General features: G+C 38.2%; 2 protein-coding genes across 2 annotated transcripts in view; one reads left to right on the top strand and one right to left on the bottom strand.

Moving 5' to 3' along the window:
- Positions 1 to 759: 759 nt before the first annotated feature.
- LOC144183136 (RNA polymerase II elongation factor ELL2) overlaps positions 760 to 19,984 on the bottom strand; it is a 33,432-nt gene continuing 14,207 nt past the window's right edge. Inside the window, exons 3-12 of the mRNA XM_077710307.1 lie at positions 14,332 to 14,453; positions 13,938 to 14,092; positions 10,281 to 10,522; positions 9,741 to 9,865; positions 7,026 to 7,143; positions 6,019 to 6,433; positions 5,288 to 5,339; positions 4,220 to 4,391; positions 4,080 to 4,124; positions 760 to 3,138 (exon numbers count right to left, since the gene is read on the bottom strand). Coding sequence (XP_077566433.1) covers positions 3,028 to 3,138; positions 4,080 to 4,124; positions 4,220 to 4,391; positions 5,288 to 5,339; positions 6,019 to 6,433; positions 7,026 to 7,143; positions 9,741 to 9,865; positions 10,281 to 10,522; positions 13,938 to 14,092; positions 14,332 to 14,453 — 1,557 coding nt within the window. The 3' untranslated portion in view covers positions 760 to 3,027. The remainder of the gene's footprint in view (positions 3,139 to 4,079; positions 4,125 to 4,219; positions 4,392 to 5,287; positions 5,340 to 6,018; positions 6,434 to 7,025; positions 7,144 to 9,740; positions 9,866 to 10,280; positions 10,523 to 13,937; positions 14,093 to 14,331; positions 14,454 to 19,984) is intronic.
- The window catches only part of fkbp16 (FKBP prolyl isomerase 16), a 36,525-nt gene continuing 34,310 nt past the window's right edge, over positions 17,770 to 19,984 (top strand). The window contains exon 1 of the mRNA XM_077710308.1: positions 17,770 to 17,822. The gene's annotated coding sequence lies outside the window, so the exon portion shown is untranslated. The remainder of the gene's footprint in view (positions 17,823 to 19,984) is intronic.

Here is a 19,984-nt window from a genome sequence, read left to right as displayed (position 1 = left end):
ACGTACATTTATAATGAGCGTTTTTTGACAAGATAAGAAAATATTTGTAGTTGAGAACATTCAGTTATGACTTAAACAAAAGACAACTGGAGACTTAAAACGGCCCTGATATGGAAAATATGTCTTGAACTATCCAGTTTGGCGGTAACCTTGAAAACTTCTTTTCAATTAAATCATATGAGAATAGAGTACTTGAAAGCTGACTTGCATGTGCTTACTTTCTCTTTCCTTTTCTTTCCCAAGCAATCATTACAATGGATGTAATTTTGACACCCAAGTCTAGAAAGAACAACGATCTGATTCCAAACTGGTCCTATGTCAAGGTGCCCCACTTCAAGGTCAGCTTGTTTCTTACTTCCAACTAACCCTACTGCACTTTGGACCACCATTTTTTACTCAAAGGGGTGTCAAACTTCATTGTTCTGCCTGACTTTGTAACTCATTCATACTGCAAGTACAGAATTAATTTTTTAAAACTTTTTTTCTTAAAACGGGCGCTGTAAAACTGGAATTTTTGTGGATTCCGGGATTAAATGCGCGCATTACAGTAATCCCTCGAATATCGCGGTTAATGTAGACCAAACATGGCCGCAACAATAAAAAAATTGCAAAGTAAAGTCACCCTGATTATAATGTCGTAGTAGAAAGAGTGGCTTCCGCTAACGAGTTTCAGAATGGATTTTCACATTTTTATGAATTAAAAAAAAATTGGTAGCAGAAAAAATAGCAAATTATTAACTTCAAAAAATGTGTATATTATTATTTTTCTACAGTGATGAGTCCTAGTAGCAAAAGTGAGTTTCAGTGTGAATTTTCACATGTTTATGAACTTAAATTTTTTTAATTTTTTATTAATAGCATAAAAAATTGCGAAGAAATGAATTTCCCATAATCGAGGGAAGACTGTATTGCAGAGGTCCCCAACCACTGGTCCGCGAGCTACCTAGTGTCGGTCTGTCAGAGTCAAAAATAGTTTTATAAAAGTTTTCAAGCTACTACTCGAAATGAGAAAAGTTGTTATAATAATAATTAATAATTGCTGTTATGCTTCGGACTAGTTTTTTGCTATTATAGATGTTGTTCATGCACCACCCCCACCCAACTTTGTCTTAAGTTATCGCCCTCACCATTAGCCTGTCCGCGAAAAAATAGAATGATCTTTACGGGTCTGCGTTGAGAAAAAGTTTGGTATATTGCACTTTACTCAATTTCTAATCTGTAGTCCTATTTTACCTAAAAAAAAAATGGCCAAAAATCAGCAGAAAGTGACCAATACACTCTGGAAATCGCCTGGAAGTTCCCACAAAATTTACAGTAAGTGACCTGTCATTACACCAACTAGGGCCATCAATTACGTAAAGTTTTATGGCCAAAAACAAACCAAATGAGATCAAATTGGCATTAATTGGCGAACCAAACTAAGTTTGACACCCCTCCACTGTTACCACTATTCCAATTTTAGCGTTATAAGACGTCACATTCAGCTCATGTCTGCCATCCATATAAAGACAAAAGTTCTCGTGAATATAGAAATGACAATCAAATGCCCGTGTTTACTTAAATAGATAACCTTTGTAGTACGCAGCCTGAGCTACATCACTGAATAATTGTGCCGGTAAACAAATCAGTTGAAAGCGGGAGGTAAGCGAAAATTGACGTGCCGCTGATGTACAAAAGTGAAAGGCAATTCATGGTAGGCGACATGATGTCAACGTGGGTGATATCAAACTAAAGACAGATTTTGTTTACTCTGAGCACAAATTCACATAATGATATTATTCCTTATGTCATACCCGCAAAAACGATAAAACAGTGGTGCCTTGAACGCCAGTTAATTTTGTTCCTAAATATGATAAATGAATGAATTAAATGGTCATTGTGCTGCTCCCTGATTTGGCCACCGGGGTACATTTTTTAGATGGCAAAATAATACACGCCAGCTCCTTGTAGAGGATAAAGAATATACAGTAAGACTGAGATGTCAAGAATTGTGATATTGAATGTGTAAAAGTTAGATTAATCCATTTGATTAAAAGGTTATAAAGTATATGCATTGCCAGTTGTGTGTTAGCTTTAGCATTAAGCTAGCAGGTTAAAGGCCATTTCTGGTTGCTGGGCGAACATTCCACGTTGTGTGGAACTACTTTTTTTGTAAAATCGGGTAATATTTGTAAACATTTTTCACCAGCAGGGCTCTTTATTTAATTCATATAATTTGTAAGTTATGGGTTGTTATTTTTAACTGTCTGAAAATATGGAAAGTGAATGAGCAATGGGAAAAGATCTTGAACAAAAAATGGATTAAAATGTTTTTTAGGTCAGGTTAAATCTGTGTAGTTGTTTGAAAAATGTGTATTTCTACTTTTATGCAAACATTGACCATTAAACCATACTTTTTTGGGGGAATTGTGCTCTGTTTGCCAAAAAACGCTCTCAATTTGTATCTATTAGCTAGTTAGCCATGCTACTTGTAGCACAAGGCACCACCGTAGTTTATTCATCTAAGATACACTTTTCCAGCAAAAAATTTGGCCTTTGCATTGAGGAATTTCAACAAATCAATCTCAAACGTCCTTAATTAAACAAAGTGACTGAAATTCAGCAAAGGGCAAATAACTAGTACTACTAGCACTCCATTAAGACTGATTGTACCATCAATTGTAATACTTTCTTACTCTCAATAGAAAGATAAGAACCGACGACTTTTTCAAAAGGAAATATAAATTATCAAATTCAGGAAAACAACAAATAAAATTTGGCTTCCACTTGCACATCTGCCCAGTTTTACAGCAGGACAATTTGCAGCCTTTTACAGCACGGAAAACATGGCGTCGTTAAAGGGCAAAACATTTTGATCACAAGTCGGTGGTCCATCCGGGCACCATCTTGGCTCCTTGATTCCATTAACACACCGAGGAGTAGTAAAGTGAGTCGTGTGTCAGTAACTGCAGTACAACCCAAGTCGGTTAGGTCAGTCTTTGGGTTTACTGACAGTATTTTGGTCCGTTTTCAGAGCAGTTTTTTTTACTAGGAGATTTCTTGCACTCGGTCAAAGTCCAAGATCAGACCTTTGATATGTGACAGTTTCTGATGGAGATATTCGCAGCGCTTCTTTTCTTCCCTGTAGCCGGGAAACTTCTAGAAGATAAAATATAAACATGTACAAATGTGAGGTTAGGGCATGTTAGGCCTGGCGCAAGAACATTTTTTTAAAGAGTGCAAAGGTAACCACAGATCCGCTGTTGTGGGTGGTGTTACTGTTTATATAGAGTCGTGGAAGGGTGAGGGAAACCATTTTGTTGGAAGGAAATTTAGGTTTTGCTCAGGTAGAAAAGTGAGGGCAGGCAGCATTTGGTGGGAGGAATTAAGTGTTTTAAAATTGTTGTTGTGTTAGACATTTTCTGACTTAAGAAGAGGAGAAAAAGTCTGATGGACAAAGTTTGTTTTGTTAGAAACGTTTTTAATGTTGACTGATGTTTTGTTAAAGTTATAAGTCAATTATTTTGAGGCATTTTTTTTCAAATGGGAAAAACTTGGCAGTTGTGCAAGTGTGTTGACTTTTAATTTTTAAGGTGAAAACTTGCAAAATGAATTGGTCAAGAATTTTATTGATTTTATTTTTGGACCATTAAAAACTGATATTTGCTCATCTAAATCAACATCAGTTGACTCATAAAAACAGCTAGAAACAAATCTTAATAAGGAAATTTGGTTTCATTAATGACTTTTTCTCTTGTTTGCTTGAAAGTCACAATTCAATTTTAGACTTTTCATAAACTTCACCAAACATTTTACTTAACTCTTGGTATAACATGACCTCTTTTGAATGGTTAAATTCCAGAGCTAAACTTCGTATAGTAAATCTAAATGGATAATTTGCTATGGCCACAGAAAGAAATAAAAATGTTAGGAAACATTGCCCCCTTATGGTTAATGAAAGGTTCATTATTAGCAATTGAAAATGCCAAAAAACTGGAATAACTACAGATTGCGGTTGGCTAATTAGTTGGAATGTTTAGACACTCGTTAAAAGTTGTGACGAAAATTTGAGTTACCGATATTGTGTAAATAATACATACCTTCTTATACTTGCGGTACTTTTGTAGTATTTGCTCCTCCATTAACTGCAAAATATCATAAGAAAGTGAATAGTGGCACTGGTAGGGTTGTGTTTTCACAAGAACTGGAACCGGATTGAACCGGTGGGTTCCGGAAATACCTTGTACTCTTGTGTTCCCGGTGAGAGCGTGTTGATCTTTGAGCCTAACTGAACAAACATCTCCGTGATGCTTCCAATGCGGTCGTGAAGAGCTCTGTATTCGTCGTACTCTGAACAGAAGTCGTTTTTGTATTGCTCACGTTGTTCCAGTGCTGTAATTGAGCTGTATTTCCTGGAAGAAGAAAAAAAAATGGAAAGTAAAACATACTATTGCTGATTGCAATTATTAAGCAATTAAAAACCATACAAATGGAACTTGGCATATATTTATACACTATTTATTAACTTACTTATTTATTATCTGTGTATTTATGTCTAAAATGTCTTTTGCTGTGTCTGTATTCTTACCCTCTTGCTACTGTGACAATGAAATTTCCCCAATACTCTATGAATAAAGTTATCTAATCTAATCTAATTTCATATTTACTCACATAAGGCGCACAGTAGATAGAGTGCCCAATCAGTATGCACTAAATTCAAGATTCTGTAGATATCGAGTGAGTGTCTGGGTACATTTCTTGCTGACACGCTATATTTATATAGTAATAAAGCGCATATCATACTTAAAACTTATTAGCAGTTGACGATGACGTTTTTGTCTGCTACAAGTGACCGAGCTGATCCAGATTAGAGTAGAAATGGGTAAAACCAGATCGGTTTTACCCCCCAAAAAAGTATATGTTTAGAAAATCCATTGCAAAGTTGTTAAATGACGTACATAATTTGAAATGGTAAAAAAACGTATAAATTAAGGAAAAACATAAGTTGAGAGGTATGGGAGAAGTATGAAGAAGTTGCTTTCCACGAAAAATCCATTAGGTGGCGCCGTAAGATAGTGGTTTCAGGACTATTGCAGTGTGATGAGTTGAACAGATTGGGTAAAAATGCAAAAGATCAGTTTTGTCTTCAGAAAAAAAATTTTTGGACGATTGGCCAAGGCTGTTTCATCGCGTTGTGATTTGATTGGAGCGCTGTTAAAGCAAGGCCAACTAACCACAGCTGATATTGATATCAAGTTATGGAAATAGTGGGTCGACCTGATTGCTAGAAGAAATGTTGAAAACTCACAATAAATAGTCCGGCAAGTCTTCTTTTGTGCTTCTGACGGGTGTTTTCTCCCCTAAGAAGAAGCACACAAGGGAGAGCTGTTGGGATAAGGGTGTCAGACTCGGGTTGGTTCGCGGGTCGCCATAACGTCAATTTTAGATACATTTTTTTTAATAAATGGATTAAAAGAAGTGGGTTCAAATCCCTGAATATTCAGTTTTTATATAGATCTAAAACAATGTTTATTTTAGCTTTTTTATATCTATTTTTAGATATTACAACATTATTTTTGAACTAAAAACGAAAAAAAATGATTTAAAAATTCCAATTATTGATTTAAAAGGGGGAAAATCAGGAAATTTAATATATATCTATACTCTTCATTTTAATTTGATCCTAAAACATAAAGTTGGCACTCATGATTTACTTTCCCGGCCCATAAAAAGTCATGCGGTGGGCCAGATTTGGCCCCCGGGCCGCCACTTTGACACAAGTGCGTTAGGCCGATAACCATTGTGCTAAGTCAAATGTCACAGAAAAGCCTGTTAGGAGCGTTCAACGTAGCTTCCGATAGAGGAAACACGATCCGTCCATGACGTCAGAACCCGCGAGTCGGAGGCAACGCCGCCCGCTGGCTCGCTGGACCGTAGGTCACGCAGCTGTTTCGTGGTCAATCATCAACAGACTAGCGACTGGGGACTTGTTAAGATGCCTTACGAACATGAAAATATTATCAGGCTCTGCGATGTTACCTTTAAGAGGGTCTTGGTTCTTCTTGGAATCTGGGCTGGTTTCCATCCACTCCGGTTTTAAGCGCTCCCGTTCTTTCTCTTTGTGCCTTTTAGGTTTTTTCTTTTTGTGTTGACCGTTGGGAAGTTGTTGGTCAGTGCAAAGCGGCCCGTCCATGTGCGAGGCCTTGGGGGTTAGTGCCTTGGATGTCGGCTCCGGCCGTTCCGCTTTGGGAGTCGTAGTCCTTGACGATATGCTCAGTTTGTGTGGCGAGTGCAGACCGTTGGGACATGGCGGAAGAGGGTTAGGGTTGCTTTTGTCAACGTTGTTGGAGCTGTAGTCTCCGTGGGACGGGGATTGCTGTGGGACGCAGTGGTCTGTTAGTCTCTGTTTTTTGGGGGTGTGACAGTGGGGTTGGTCCATAAGCAAGGAACGTTTCTGCGGAAAAGAACGGTACAATTTGGATATTTGCAGAAACATCAAGACTTATACTTCAATGCGACTTGTATGTTTTTTCCTTCTTAATTATGCATCTTTTGGCTGTTGTGACTTATACTCGGGTGCGACCTATACTCAGGTGCGACTTATAGTCCAGAAATACGGTAATTAAAAAAACGCCAAGTTTGACGATGCAATTACGCTAGGCTACTTGGGAGAAATCAGCTTAAATCATATCTGAAAGTTTTTTTTTTGTATTTGTTGCTATCAGATGGCCTTATTTCTCACACACAGTTCCGTCAAAAAAGTATTATAATTAGGGCTGACATTTTTACAGAAAGTGTTAATGATGGCAAAAACATGTATACCCTATCAGCAAGATATTTTGTCTGATTGCATGTATTGTATTGTAAAAGTATTCCATTTTCAACTGCACAATCGCAGATACAAAAAATGTTCAAAGTCCTCATTTAATTCTAATAACGTATTAGAGTTGAATGAAGTAGGTTTATGGTTGTTGTTGAGATCACCTTATTGAAACTGCGTATTGCCTTAAAAAAACAGATGGAATCCAAAGTATTTCAACAATTACCGCAGAGAATGTCTTTGCAGGACTGAGTTGGGAGGGAGAATCTCCGGGAGTTTTGTGGGATGATTGGTTGCTTTGGGGACTTTTCAACTGGCTATTAGTATGGAGTGGCTGAAGCTTCCTGTAGACAAGAAGAAGAACACAACAACACCATTACTTGAACGCTCGCAACTAAACAAGAAAATTCACATTCATTCATTTAAACAAGATACTTGACAAATGTGGCGCTTAGGTCTGTGTACTTTTTCGTATTCCTCTAATATTGACGGAAAAGGAAAAACAAAAACTACGTATTTCACCATTGAAGTTCCCGACATAGGCTAGTTTTGAATTTAGAAGAATAAAAAAAACGATAGATGCGGAATGTCATTTTTGTGGCGCCACTCGTGATACGTCCCAGGCCATGAGATGGGCAAAACGACAGCACACAGCCCAAATACAGCTTAACAATAGAAGCAGATGTTGGAACCCCTGCTGGACCGAACCACTGCTTCCTTTAATCTACTCCTTACAGTTCCCGTCGCATAACAACGCCCCCGGCAACAAGTAGTTTAATCATCCTGCTCTTCTGCATGATCTTTCAAAAATGATTGCATTTGCATCATCACACTTTTGTCGTTTTTTTTGGAGTTTGTTTTAATTACGGTATTTTCTGGACTATAAGGCGCACCTGAGTATAAGTCGCACGAGTCAAAAAATGCACAATTAAGAAGAGAAAAATATCTATAAGTCGCAATGGAGTACAAGTCGCATTTTTTGTCGGAAATGTATTTGATATAATCCAGCACCAAAAACATACGTCATCTTGAAAGACAATTTAAAATTAAAATAAAATAGATAACAACAGGCTGAATAAGTGTACGGTATACTAACGTTCTAAATTGTTTTTATAAATTACCGGTTATGTTGAAATTTTCAACATAGGCATAGAGCGCCATTTTGCGATTTAGTGTGAAAATAACCTGTAAAATGATATAATAATGTGTTAATAATTTCACACATAAGTCGCACCAGAGCACAAGTCTATAAAACAATAAAATTAACTGCGACTTATAATCCGGAAAATACGGTTTTTCAATTGTATTTGGGTTTTTTTCTGTTCTTTGCAGGGGTTAAAAAAAGTGCGTGTTTGTGTGTGTGGTAGCGTGGTGTAATTATCCTGAAAGCTTTGGAAGCACATGGCACACATGTTTACTGGCAGGCACATGAAGGGAGAAAAAAAAAAGTATACCCTGTAAAGCTCAGGCTGGCTGCCCTCACTCAGCCTTCTATGCTAATGCCATTTGGCAAACAAGTACAAGGGATATTTTCTTCCACTTTGATGTGTCTATTAGGAGATTCATCAGCGGAGAGACGGAGTCATTTAGATGCTCCCCCTTTCTGCAAGATCACAGCACCCCTTCCGTGGCCTTTTCCTATCAATGCTATTACTGTCAAAATGGATTCCGTCGTACGTGTTTTCAACTGCAATGACTCGCTAAGGTCAAATAGAACCGAGATGAGAGTAAAACTTTTTTTTAATTTTTAGGAAGTAACCTCACAACCTTGACTATGATTATTATTCCATTTGTTTTGGAAGCCCGAGTTGACTAAGTCTCTATTGTGTTTTAAGTGGTTAAGAAGAATGTATACAGAAACATTCCAAGCAATTTTGGTTTAACACTCTAAATAGGTTCAACCTTAGCAATGCATGCTAAACTCTGTAAAAGTGATGATAATGCCAAGCAAGAAGTTAAAAAAGTTACCGTATTTTCACGACTATAAGGCGCACTTAAAAGTCTTAAATTTTCTCCAAAATAGACAGTGCGCCTTATGATCCAGTGCGCCTTATATATGGGGAAAAAACAGAAACCCAACAACGAAAAACCACCACTGTCGGATATTAAAAAAACACAAACGCCTGAACTGAAACACTACTGTTAAATATGCAGATGCCATCTTAGTTTACAAAATCTTCCATCATATAGCTCCTCCCCCACTGCAAGATTTTATACAAAAAAAATCCAAAACATCAACAATGGCTGGCTCTAGAGGTGACTGTGTAGTGAGTGAGTGCTTCATACCTGGAAGTCAATAGCAATTACCGTATTTTCACCACTATAAGGCGCACTTAAAAGTCTTAAATTTTCTCCAAAATATACAGTGCGCCTTATAGTCGTGAAAATACGGTAATTAAAAAAAATACTATAATATTCAGTGGGCTAAGCAGCCAAATTCAAAGCACCGCCATAATTGGTGAAACGTACATTCCCTTTTTGTATTAAAATTTCTCTCATCATTAAACCAAGTAACCTGAAGATTTTAGTTACATAATTTGACGCCTTGTCAAAGAATTGCGAGACTATTTATATGACCAATGTAACCTTTAACCTCATTACCCCAAGACTTCATCGCCTCCTCAATTTCCTTCCTAGCAAGTTTGCTAATACTCCCTTTCATGTTCTTGTCTTATCTCCAACACAAATCAAAAATTCACAACACATAATTCTGTAGTTTTTTTACATACACAGACAGGAAATTATTACCTAAATCACAATTTCAGTCGGGCGGACCACATTTCTATATTAAATGTCAATATCGAAGCCTAAATAACCTCAATTGTAACATACACATCCATGTATATATTTTTTCATTGACCCAAAGCAGTAAAAAAAATGAATTAAAGCACTTTAAAATAAGCAGAATCCTTTAAAAGTGTGTAACCCTCCCAAAGCCCACCTGATCAGAAGCCTGTGAATGAGTTGCTTTTCCTCCTCCAGATAACCAGGCCAGTCTCTCTGGACATGTTTGTAAAGCTCATCCTTCAGGGAATAGCTATTGTCTTTCAGGCTTAGCTTGCCAACCTGAGACAACAACAACAACAACAACAAAAACACTTCCTGGTATTAATAAAACAAAAGAAGACATTTTGTCAAAATGTCTGAAAAGCAAAAGCAACCACGCCTGCCAAAAAAACCCTGCGGATACAAATGTAACCATAATTTCATTCCTGGAAACACTTAGAAGTTAGCTTAAGACACCTCACCCCACCTAACATATGTCAGAATACAATCTTTCCTCAAGAAATGTTAATTTAACCACAGGGGTAATGAGACACTGTTTTTCAGGCGATGATTGCAATGTTGTAAATACTGCGTAATGCTTAAAATAGACAAAACAGACTCATTGTTGTCAATTACTTGAAGTTATTTTAGAAGAAATAGCACTTGCATAGTTGCTTCTCGTATCTTGACTACTTAAGTTTGACGTCTGCCTCACCTCATCCAGTACCGAGGTCAGGTCAGCCTTGTCTTTGGGACCAGCTCGTTCTCTCTCCAACCACAACAGCAACTCGGGTTTCCTATAATGTTTTAAGGCCAGGAGATGGATGATGCGGTCCCTCAAGGGCCGTTGTGCCACAGGGTTGGGAACTAGGCTCCTCTTATTGCTGGGGGAGTGCTTGTTGCTGCTATCTGAGCCCGAAACTAGACCCGGCTTCCTCTGGACCTTTACGCATTTACCTGATATCAAAACAAAGGCACGCACAGTCAAGTCTCAATAGATTATTTGCGAAACTTGAGGCTGTTTGGGCTGAGTTAGGTGATCCTGAATGGATTACAGAACCGCAAGTGTGGTAAGAACTGAGAAAGAGACAGTCCTGGACTGACAGTTTTCTGCGGATCTTTTCAGGCATGTAGCTTTAAGGCAACTTGATTTCATGTGGGCCGGACCATTTTAGATATAATATTTAGATTTTTTTTATGTATAAATGGATTAAAAGCCCTGAATATTCAGTTTTTTATAGATCTAAAACAATGTTTTTTTTTTTTTTTTAAATATATTTTTAGATTAAAAAAATGAATTTTAAACTAAAAAAACTGAAAAAAATCGATAAATAAAATGAATTTTAAACTAAAAAAAACTGAAAAAATCGATAAAAAAATGACAATTTTTTATTTAAAAGGGGGAAAATCAGGAAATTTAATATATCTATACTCTTCATTATAATTTGATCCTAAAACAGAAAGTCAGCAATCATGATTTACTTTCCCGGGCCACACAGTATGACGCGACGGGCCAGATTTGGCCCCGAGCCGCCACTTTGACACCAGTGGTTTAGATGATATGCTAGATAGAATAAATAAATAGGCTTCAAATTTGCTATCTTTATAAGACAAAATGACATGTTGGTGCCATTTTGGATCAAGTGAGCACTTTTTGATGGCTTCGAAGTTGCAGAGAACCAAAATGGCGGTGGCTTTGTCACCTATTACTTATGTAGTACTTGACATTTTTATTTAAGAGTACTTTAAGGTATGGCTGCATTATACTCCAGTTTTTTTTAAACTAGGTCTACAATGTCTTCTTGTCAACCAAGAATTTTCCCGAATACAGGATGAAATACACTTCTAATTTAATACTTTGCACGTTCTTTGCCATCTCTAAAACCTGCTTGAGAACACGTATTGAAAGCAAGTCTTGCTACAACAGGGTCAGAGTAGCAGAAGTCCACTGCTGGGTAAATAGAGCGCATGGAAAGTTAAAGCAAGCAAACAGAGGGCCTTTCTTCCTCTTACGCCACTAATTCAGCTGGACCCGGCCTGTCACTGCTTATAGATATCTACGGTCCATAATCTCATTACAACTTTAAGCCATACTTTGGAGGTTGCTATAGGTTGTAGAGCCAATGGTACAATCGAAGGGACAAGGCTTTTACAGGGTGTAAAAAATCTTTAAAAGGAACTTTTGAAACCATTATTAAATGTCAAACTAGTTCTTTTCTTAAATTTGGTTAAGATTCCATCAGGTGTTTTTCACATTGCGTAACTGGAAGGTTTATTTATGGTTCCTTAGCGGTTACATGTGAAAAATGTCAAGATATGATAACTACCGTCAGCAATAGGCCAGCTTCTGCAGCTGTTTGCAGAAAAGGGGAAAAAATTTTGTTTTGGCCTTAAGGCTTTCTATGAGATAAATACTAGCTCAATTATGGCACTGAACTCTTTCTAGGGTAAGTGACTACAATATTTTTGCTAAAAAATAACGTCCTGCTGTCCACATACATTGACATCAGATATTAGGTCAACTAAGCCACAATTTTAACATTATGACGACGTTCATGACGCAAAATATAATATATTGTGGACACCAGGACTCAATTTTAACTTTTTATTCATTTTTTGGAACAATTAAAATTCTTAATGGATAAAATGTTAATAATCTATTTTTTTTAAATTAATGAACACCAACAATATGGTGAACAACATTCAAAATCCCCCACACACACAGTATTACTGTGTCCTTTATAAACCTGGCGGGCTTATCAACACTTCATATCTATTTATAGGCTTTTCTACAATCAATTTTTCTCAAAATAGGCATGTCCAATCTGCCTAATCCAGGGAAAAGGACTATAAATGCTAATTTTTCATTGTGATGATTTAACGCCAACCCTCTCAGTCAAAATGAATTGGACGCCTGGCCCTGTCAATGTGGTAAATGAGTGTCAAATGCATCGCTAATATTCTCATATTTAGTAAACATAGCTGGTATATTTCCATAACAATGTACAATACATTGTTATGGAAGTACTAGCTATTAATACCAATCATCTGTCCCTTTTTATATCAATTTTACCCCGTTATAAATGTGTCAACAGCAAGGGTCTAATGTGTCACTGCATCAAAGACATACAATGAAGTCTTTATGTGGACATTAAAGTGCCAACTCGGATGTCTCACTCCTACAAAAAGCATTAGATTTTATGCACAGGAAGAGCTTCCAACAGCTTGCTTGTAACGCAATTAGCCGACATTGTGCTACAGGCACGCTCCACGCAGCATGGCGTCATTTATTATATATTATGCTTTTCAGCTAAAAGGATGATCTCTGTTTCACTTCCCAGATTCTCTTCACTTAATTAATGCTTCTTCTTGGAAGATACTTGCAAGTTCCAAATATTTCATCAGGCGGATTAAATCTGGGGGACTTAAATGACATTTTTCGACAATTTCCCAGCAGTGGGAGACTCGGCGGGAGTTATGCTAAAGTGTATTTGGCGTAGGCTGGATGAGCGGTCTGTTTAAAATTCAAGTAAAATTTTGATCAACGAGGTGATAGGTTCTAACCATGTGGTAATTAATATTTCCACAATGGAATACTTGGAAGCATTAGTTGGATTTAATAGCATTTCTAGAAATATCCACTTTTATGACACCTTATTTGATAGTACTATTTTCCATTAAGTACTACTTGAGTTGCAATGGTAATTTGAGAAATGAATCCCATCTATGTAGCGTTGTCTAAAAAGTAGAATTGTTCCGATCACATATTTTGGAGTTTGAGTCAACACATTTTAAGGTTTTGACGATAATTTAGTAATTTGTTGATCTTTTTCACTCTATTACTATCTTTTTTCACTCAATTACGATCTTTTCCACACTATTCCGATCTTTTTTTTATACAATTCCGATCTTTTTCACTCAATTTCGATCTTTTTTCACTTAATTCCGATCTTTTTTCACTCAATTCCGATCTTTTCCACACTTCCGATCTTTTTTTATTCAATTCCGATTTTTTCACTCAATTCTGATCTTTTTCACTCAATTCCGATCTTTTTCACTCAATTCCGATCTTTTTCACTCAATTCCGATCTTTTTCACTCAATTCCGATCTTTTTTCACTCTATTCCGATCTTTTTATTATTCAATTCCGATCTTTTTCACTCTATTCCGATCTTTTTCACTCAATTCCGATCTTTTTCCCCTCAATTCCGATCTTTATCACTCAATTCCGATCTTTATCACTCTATCCCGATCTTTCCCACTCAATTCCGTCCTCTTTCCCTCAATTCCAATCTTTAAAAAAACAAGTTTTGGTCTGATTTGCCATCACGTGATCAGTCGAGGACCTTCTTCCAAAAAAATTACAACTTACTGGGTCCCGGTTTGATCTCGATAGCAGAACGACTCCAGATGTCCTTCTCCACTTGGGACATGCGTTCACGCGTTGCCTGATAGGAATCATCTGTGGCGCAAACTGTGATCTTGTCCTGGATGCTGCCTTGGCCTTCCAGCTGGTCTTTGCCTTCTCTGTCATAAACCAAAAAAAAAAATTATAAATTGACACGTATATGTACTAGTGAAGTCAACTCCAAATTTTAGGTAAACTGGACTTCTGTTTCCATGTCATCCAATTTTTTTTCCATAGTTTGTTTTGTCAAACTGAGACTTAAAGTAAACTACTACTACTATAATTAAAACTGTTTGTATTGTGTGTTTTAGGTTAAAAAAAAAGAACTTGCAGACTACTTTGGACTGGGATTACTTACCCTGAAACAAACTGATGAATGCAGTCAAAACTGGATTGAGGTTTCTCTTTGCTGTCACAGGACAGGTAGAAAGAGAAGACCCGGAATCCATCAGGTGAGTCTGAAGTCGGGATCTTGATGTACTGTAAGAAAAAACAAAAAAATGTTATTAAAAAAAATAGCTCTTCAATGGTAAAACATTATATATTTATCTGCTGCTTTAATTTTCCAGTGTGGTCGTACCCCAAAGTCTCCAGAACACACTGGCATGGCCATTTTGTTTTGAAATAAGTGCGTTTGATCAATCCCAGATGTAGCCTGCCTGCTCTTATTCAAAGTCATTGGAGTGCGGAAAAACACTGGATTAACTCCACTAATTTATTTGTCCTCGTCCTGAGTCGTTAGCTGTGTTTTTTTTCACACTGGCTAAATCATCTGTAATCCTAGCGTCGTCGTAAAACCTCCCAGGTCAAGGTTACTGACCTGTTGCCATTAACGCCAAGAGCTTGCCTGAAAGGCAAAACCAAACAACGGCAGACATTTTTTTTCCAAGCTCGTCTGATATTCTGTCCACGTTTCCATGACAACAAACAAGCCGGCCCGGCGGAAGATATCCATGATAGGGATATTACATAAAATGACCCCGAAACCTACTTCCTGTAAAAGAAAAGTTCAACTGAGAAAAAGCCATTACCCAACACGTAATATGTTTTTTACAAGACGACGTGCTGTGCCGCCCGCGGTCGTTTTGGAGCACAGGTGTCAAAGCGATGGCCCGGGGGCCAAATCTGGCCCGCCAGATCATTTTGTGCGGCCCGGGGAAGTAAATGAGTGTCGACTTTCTGTTTTAGAATCAAATTAAAATGAAGAGTATAGATGTATATTAAATTTCCCGATTTTCCTCTTTTTAAATCAATAATTGTCATTTTTAATCAATTTTTTTATGTTTTTAGTTCAAAAATCATTTTTAAAAATCGAAAAATATATTTAAAAAAAGCTAAAATAAACATTTTTTTATGTTTTTAGTTCAAAAATCATTTTTAAAAATCTAAAAATATATATAAAAAAAGCTAAAATAAACATTGTTTTAGATCTATAAAAAACTTAATATTCAGGGCTTTTAATCCAGTTCTTTAAATCCATTTAATAAAAAAAAATCAAAATATTATATCTAAAACGGCCCGCAAACCAACCCGAGTCCGACACCCCTTATCTTAGAACCTCCAAACGAAGCATATTTGTCGATAGAATGCCCCACATTCTGAAAACCCCTGATAATTATCATCCATCTTTTATACAGCAGTGTGAAATTAGGCTAAGCGATGTCTAGCCCCCTGTATTACCCCCCCCCCCCCCCCCCCCCCTCCCCGCCACCTCCTTCTTTGTCGCATCCCCTTTTGAATGACTGCTCGATGTCACAGCCCAAACCACCTGAGGGCTAAATATTGCCGGCGTTTTTTTATTTTTTATTTTAACCGCTGACTCAAGGATAACAAATGTCAGGCCGCCTGCGTGGCCATCGCTCGTAAGTGATTGATTATAAGCTGACCGGCTCAGTACTCCGTGCCCCCTGGCAGATGTGGCGCTAGGCAGGCAGGACGGCAGGACTGTCACAAATGCCCAGTCATGCAGCAAAGCCATAAGCATTTTTTTCTGAGGGGGGCCAACCAATGAGTGACTCCCCACTGCCCCCCTTCTTGTGAAACCCAACGCATGCCATTCACCCTACCCCCAACACCCTCCACTTCACCAGCCATGTCAACACAAAACTCAAAAAAAAAAGCAAGGCGGCCGACACCGGAGACACACAGCTGACCATTAATTCTGACCTATTTCTGTTCCGCGCTGGGATTCGGGCTAATTAAGAGCCATTAAAGCACACAAATGCATAGAAGCAAAAGACGGATGGACGGGATTTGTCCTCGGGATACGGCGCCCCCGGAGAGATAGCGCTATTACGAGCAACAAGTCGGAAGATGGGAAAATCCTCAATGGGTATGGCAATAACGCATCAAGTTTAAACCCCAAAATCCACCCCCACCCGCCCACAACGGTTCGAGGCACCCCCACATCCATGGGCTCTACGCCACCGTGCACACTTCCCATTCTCATTCTAATCGATGTCACTCAGGTCAGACAGTTTCGAGGTCGCCCCCGTTTTATCCACAGCTTCCCTCTCAAGCTTCATAACCATATGTCATTTAACCCCTTAAGTCCCCAGTGGCAAAATCCTGAAGGAGAACGCCAATGTGGTTTATATTTGGATCACAACTTTAACCCTTTTCTGCAGGGTTGGTGGCTCCAAACGCAAAGTTTTTTTGTGGAAATCTGAGTTTTTCCCCTTTTATATTTATTACATTTATTTTTAGACGTAATTGGCGGCTTGGCGGCGCGAGTGGTTAGCACGTCGGCCTCACAGTGGAGGATCTGGGTTCAAATCCAAGTTTGTCCACCTGTGTGGAGTTTGCATGTTCTCCCTGGGCCTGCGTGGGTTTTCTCTGGGTACTCCGGTTTCCTCCCACATTAAAAAAACATACATGGTAGCCTGATTGGACACTCTAAATTTGCTTCTAGGTATAAGTGTGTGCGTATCCTCGTGCCCTGCGATTGGCTGGCCACCAATTCAGGGTGTCCAAAGCCAGCTAGAATTGGGCTCCAGCACCCCCCGCGACCATAGCGATGATAAAATGGTTCAGAAAATAAATTAATGAATAGAGTATTATTGTGTGCTTACCATAGCCAGTGTAGTTCTTCTATTAATTTGCAAATGTTGTTTTATTCATAAAAATGTATCAAATTTAGAATTCACAAAAATTTTATGTAAAAAAAAAAAGATATATAAACGCGCAAATTTAAAATCAGATTCGAATCCAATCTGTTCATGAAAAGAAATCCCAAATGCCTTATTAAATATGATTCCAAATGCTGTGTGTAGCGTTCTACTGGGTGACATTTTGTATCACTGTGGGATATGTTAGAAACAGTTAGATGGTAAGTTACATAAGCCCAACGAGTAAGTTACATAAGCACCCTGCTGGACTCTGAACAATTATAAGGTTGAATGTCACAGCTTTGAAGCCGAAAAGTCCTCAAGTGTTTCTTCACCTGCCAAAGTAACAATCGAACACTATTTCACATCAGATGTGGACCAAAAAAAATGAACAGAGGACTTGAAATGGTACCAGCAATGTTGTCATTTGGCCATTCCAGGACATTAGCGTGTTGTACTGACACAAATCTGTGAACTTTACAACTTCCGCATCTTTAAGCCAGTTTTGAAGCGTACAATTATCATGGCTCATTTACTCAAAGCGGCCTTTTTGATCAGGCCACCCGCCCCGATGAAACACAATTTCTGATGGATTTAAGAGTCACTAAAATCTGCAAATTTGCCTCCCTAAAGATAGAATAGTGCAAGATTCAAGTTTTTCTTCTTTCTTTCTTTTTTAAAGGTGCAAAGGTCACAAAAGAGGAGGGAATTCAACTTCTCCTCAGATGCCCTTTGGCTTTTGGTAAGTACCTTCCATGTGACTCCAATTCTAAAATGAATCTATTCCGGTAATGTGAACAATGTAGAATAGATAAACTAAAGGCTCATAAAAACAACATGACAAAAACCACAAGGTTTTAGGAAATGACTCTATTTTCTACCACATCTTTATCACCTTTAAATACTGGAACAGTTTGAATGTGAGCGAAAAGTGAGCTTTCAGTAAACTGGTATTATCAAACTGAATCCGAATACCCAACAAGTGCACTTACGTATATTAATGACCACCACCAAATTGTAGCGGTCTAATATTGCTAGCTAAGTCTAAAAGGATCAAATCTACTGTATTTTCACGACTATACGGCGCATCGTATTTTTAGCCGCAGTGTCAGTAACGAGTGCTATTCCTGTATTTTAAACACACAAAAGACGCACCGTTTTTTTTTAAACACAGCCAGACATGGCAGAAATACACAATCTTAAACATGCATGCTACACCCAGGTGCTAAAAACACGTTTTTGAAAAGGCAATGGAAGCAAAATTGAGTTCCATTGTACTTAATTTAGCCATTTTACAATGTACTCACGTCATCATCACCCACAAATCCATCAAAGTCCTCTTTTTCTGTGTCCGAATTGAACAATTCTCCAAATGAGTCTTTTATGTGCGCCTTATAGTCGTGAAAATACGGTAATCTAATCTCAAATCTAATGGACAACGAACATTAATTTCACTATTAAACGAGCTGAATTGAGTCACAGAAAATGTGCAAAACAGACATATTTGTCCGGGGCCCTGTACGAGGGAAAGAATTCATTAAACGGCTTATTCTCCGCTGTGTCCTAATTACAAGTGTGCAAATTTAATCTGATGATTAATTGCTTAGAGAAAGGCTTAATGGGGTATTAGCAACATCACAGTATATTATGAACACCAAGCAATTTCATATAATTGAGCGGCACGGGCACGTGTCGCAAAAGCCAGCGACTGTTGAGCTTGTTTGGCAAGTTTGGCCGTTGGTTCGAGAGGGGTGGAGGGGGGGGGGGGGGGGGGGGGGGCATCAGTTTGGCCAAACTACTATGGTGTCAGTGCCCCCCCCGGGGTCCCCCTTCACGCAAGGAGGCGGATACACTAACTGCCTCTGTGGTCTCGACCCGACCCGGCCACATCTGCTCCTCCGGGCACGCTCTGTGTTTGGAGATGTCAAATACTTTCAAGCCGTTGTAAGGTGTGAACTGGACTGGAACTGAAATTCTCGGTAGGGGAGAAGGGGGGCGGTCTTAGCATTTGACGAGGACAAAGAGCACTGGCATTAATGTTTTTTTTATTTTTATATATACACCGTATTTTCACGACTATAAGGCGCATTTAAAAGTCTTAAATTTTCTCCAAAATAAAAAGTGCGCCTTATAATCCAGTGCGCCTTATATATGGACAAAAACAGAAAACCAAAAACGATAAACCACCACTGTCGGATATTAAAAAACACAAACGCATGAACTGAAACAATACTGTTAAATATGCAGATGCCATCTTAGTTTACAAAATGTTCCATCATGTAGCTCCTCCCCCACTGCAAGATTTGATACCAAAAAAAATCCAAAACATCAACAATGGCTGGCTCTAGAGGTGACTGTGTAGTGAGTGAGTGCTTCATACCTGGAAGTCAATAGCAATTACCGTATTATCACGACTATAAGGCGCAATTTTAATTTTCCAAAATAGACAGTGCGCCTTATAATACAGTGCGCCTTATAGTCGTGAAAATACGGTATATATTTTTTTTATATATAAATGTGTGTTTTTAACTCCCTGGCCGTCCAATCAGGTGGTTTCGTAATGAGTTTATCGCTAGTTGCAGTCCGGAAGATGAATAAATGAATATATACATACTATAACATACTAAACCAAGGTTTTTAGCCTTTTTTTCCTCGGGTGGGGCATTAAAGGCTCAGGTTTTTAAGAATTTAATTTGCGGTCATTTTTTAAGTGGTTTGGGCTTTAGAGGATTAATAATCAACAGTCTTTAAGGTCAAAATAATTACAGTAATCCCTCCAATATCGCGGTTAATGCTGAGATAATCGGAAATAGTAAAGTAGGGTCACCCCTATTATATCTACCTTTTTTTTCAATGCTGAGTTGTAGTAGCAAGAATGGCTGCCGCTTATGAGTTTCAATGTGG

Source organism: Stigmatopora nigra, chromosome 2, assembly GCF_051989575.1.
Source record: "Stigmatopora nigra isolate UIUO_SnigA chromosome 2, RoL_Snig_1.1, whole genome shotgun sequence".
Classification (NCBI taxonomy): domain Eukaryota; kingdom Metazoa; phylum Chordata; class Actinopteri; order Syngnathiformes; family Syngnathidae; genus Stigmatopora; species Stigmatopora nigra.
Note: the sequence above shows the minus strand (reverse complement) of the source record. Positions and strands in the feature narration are given on the sequence as shown.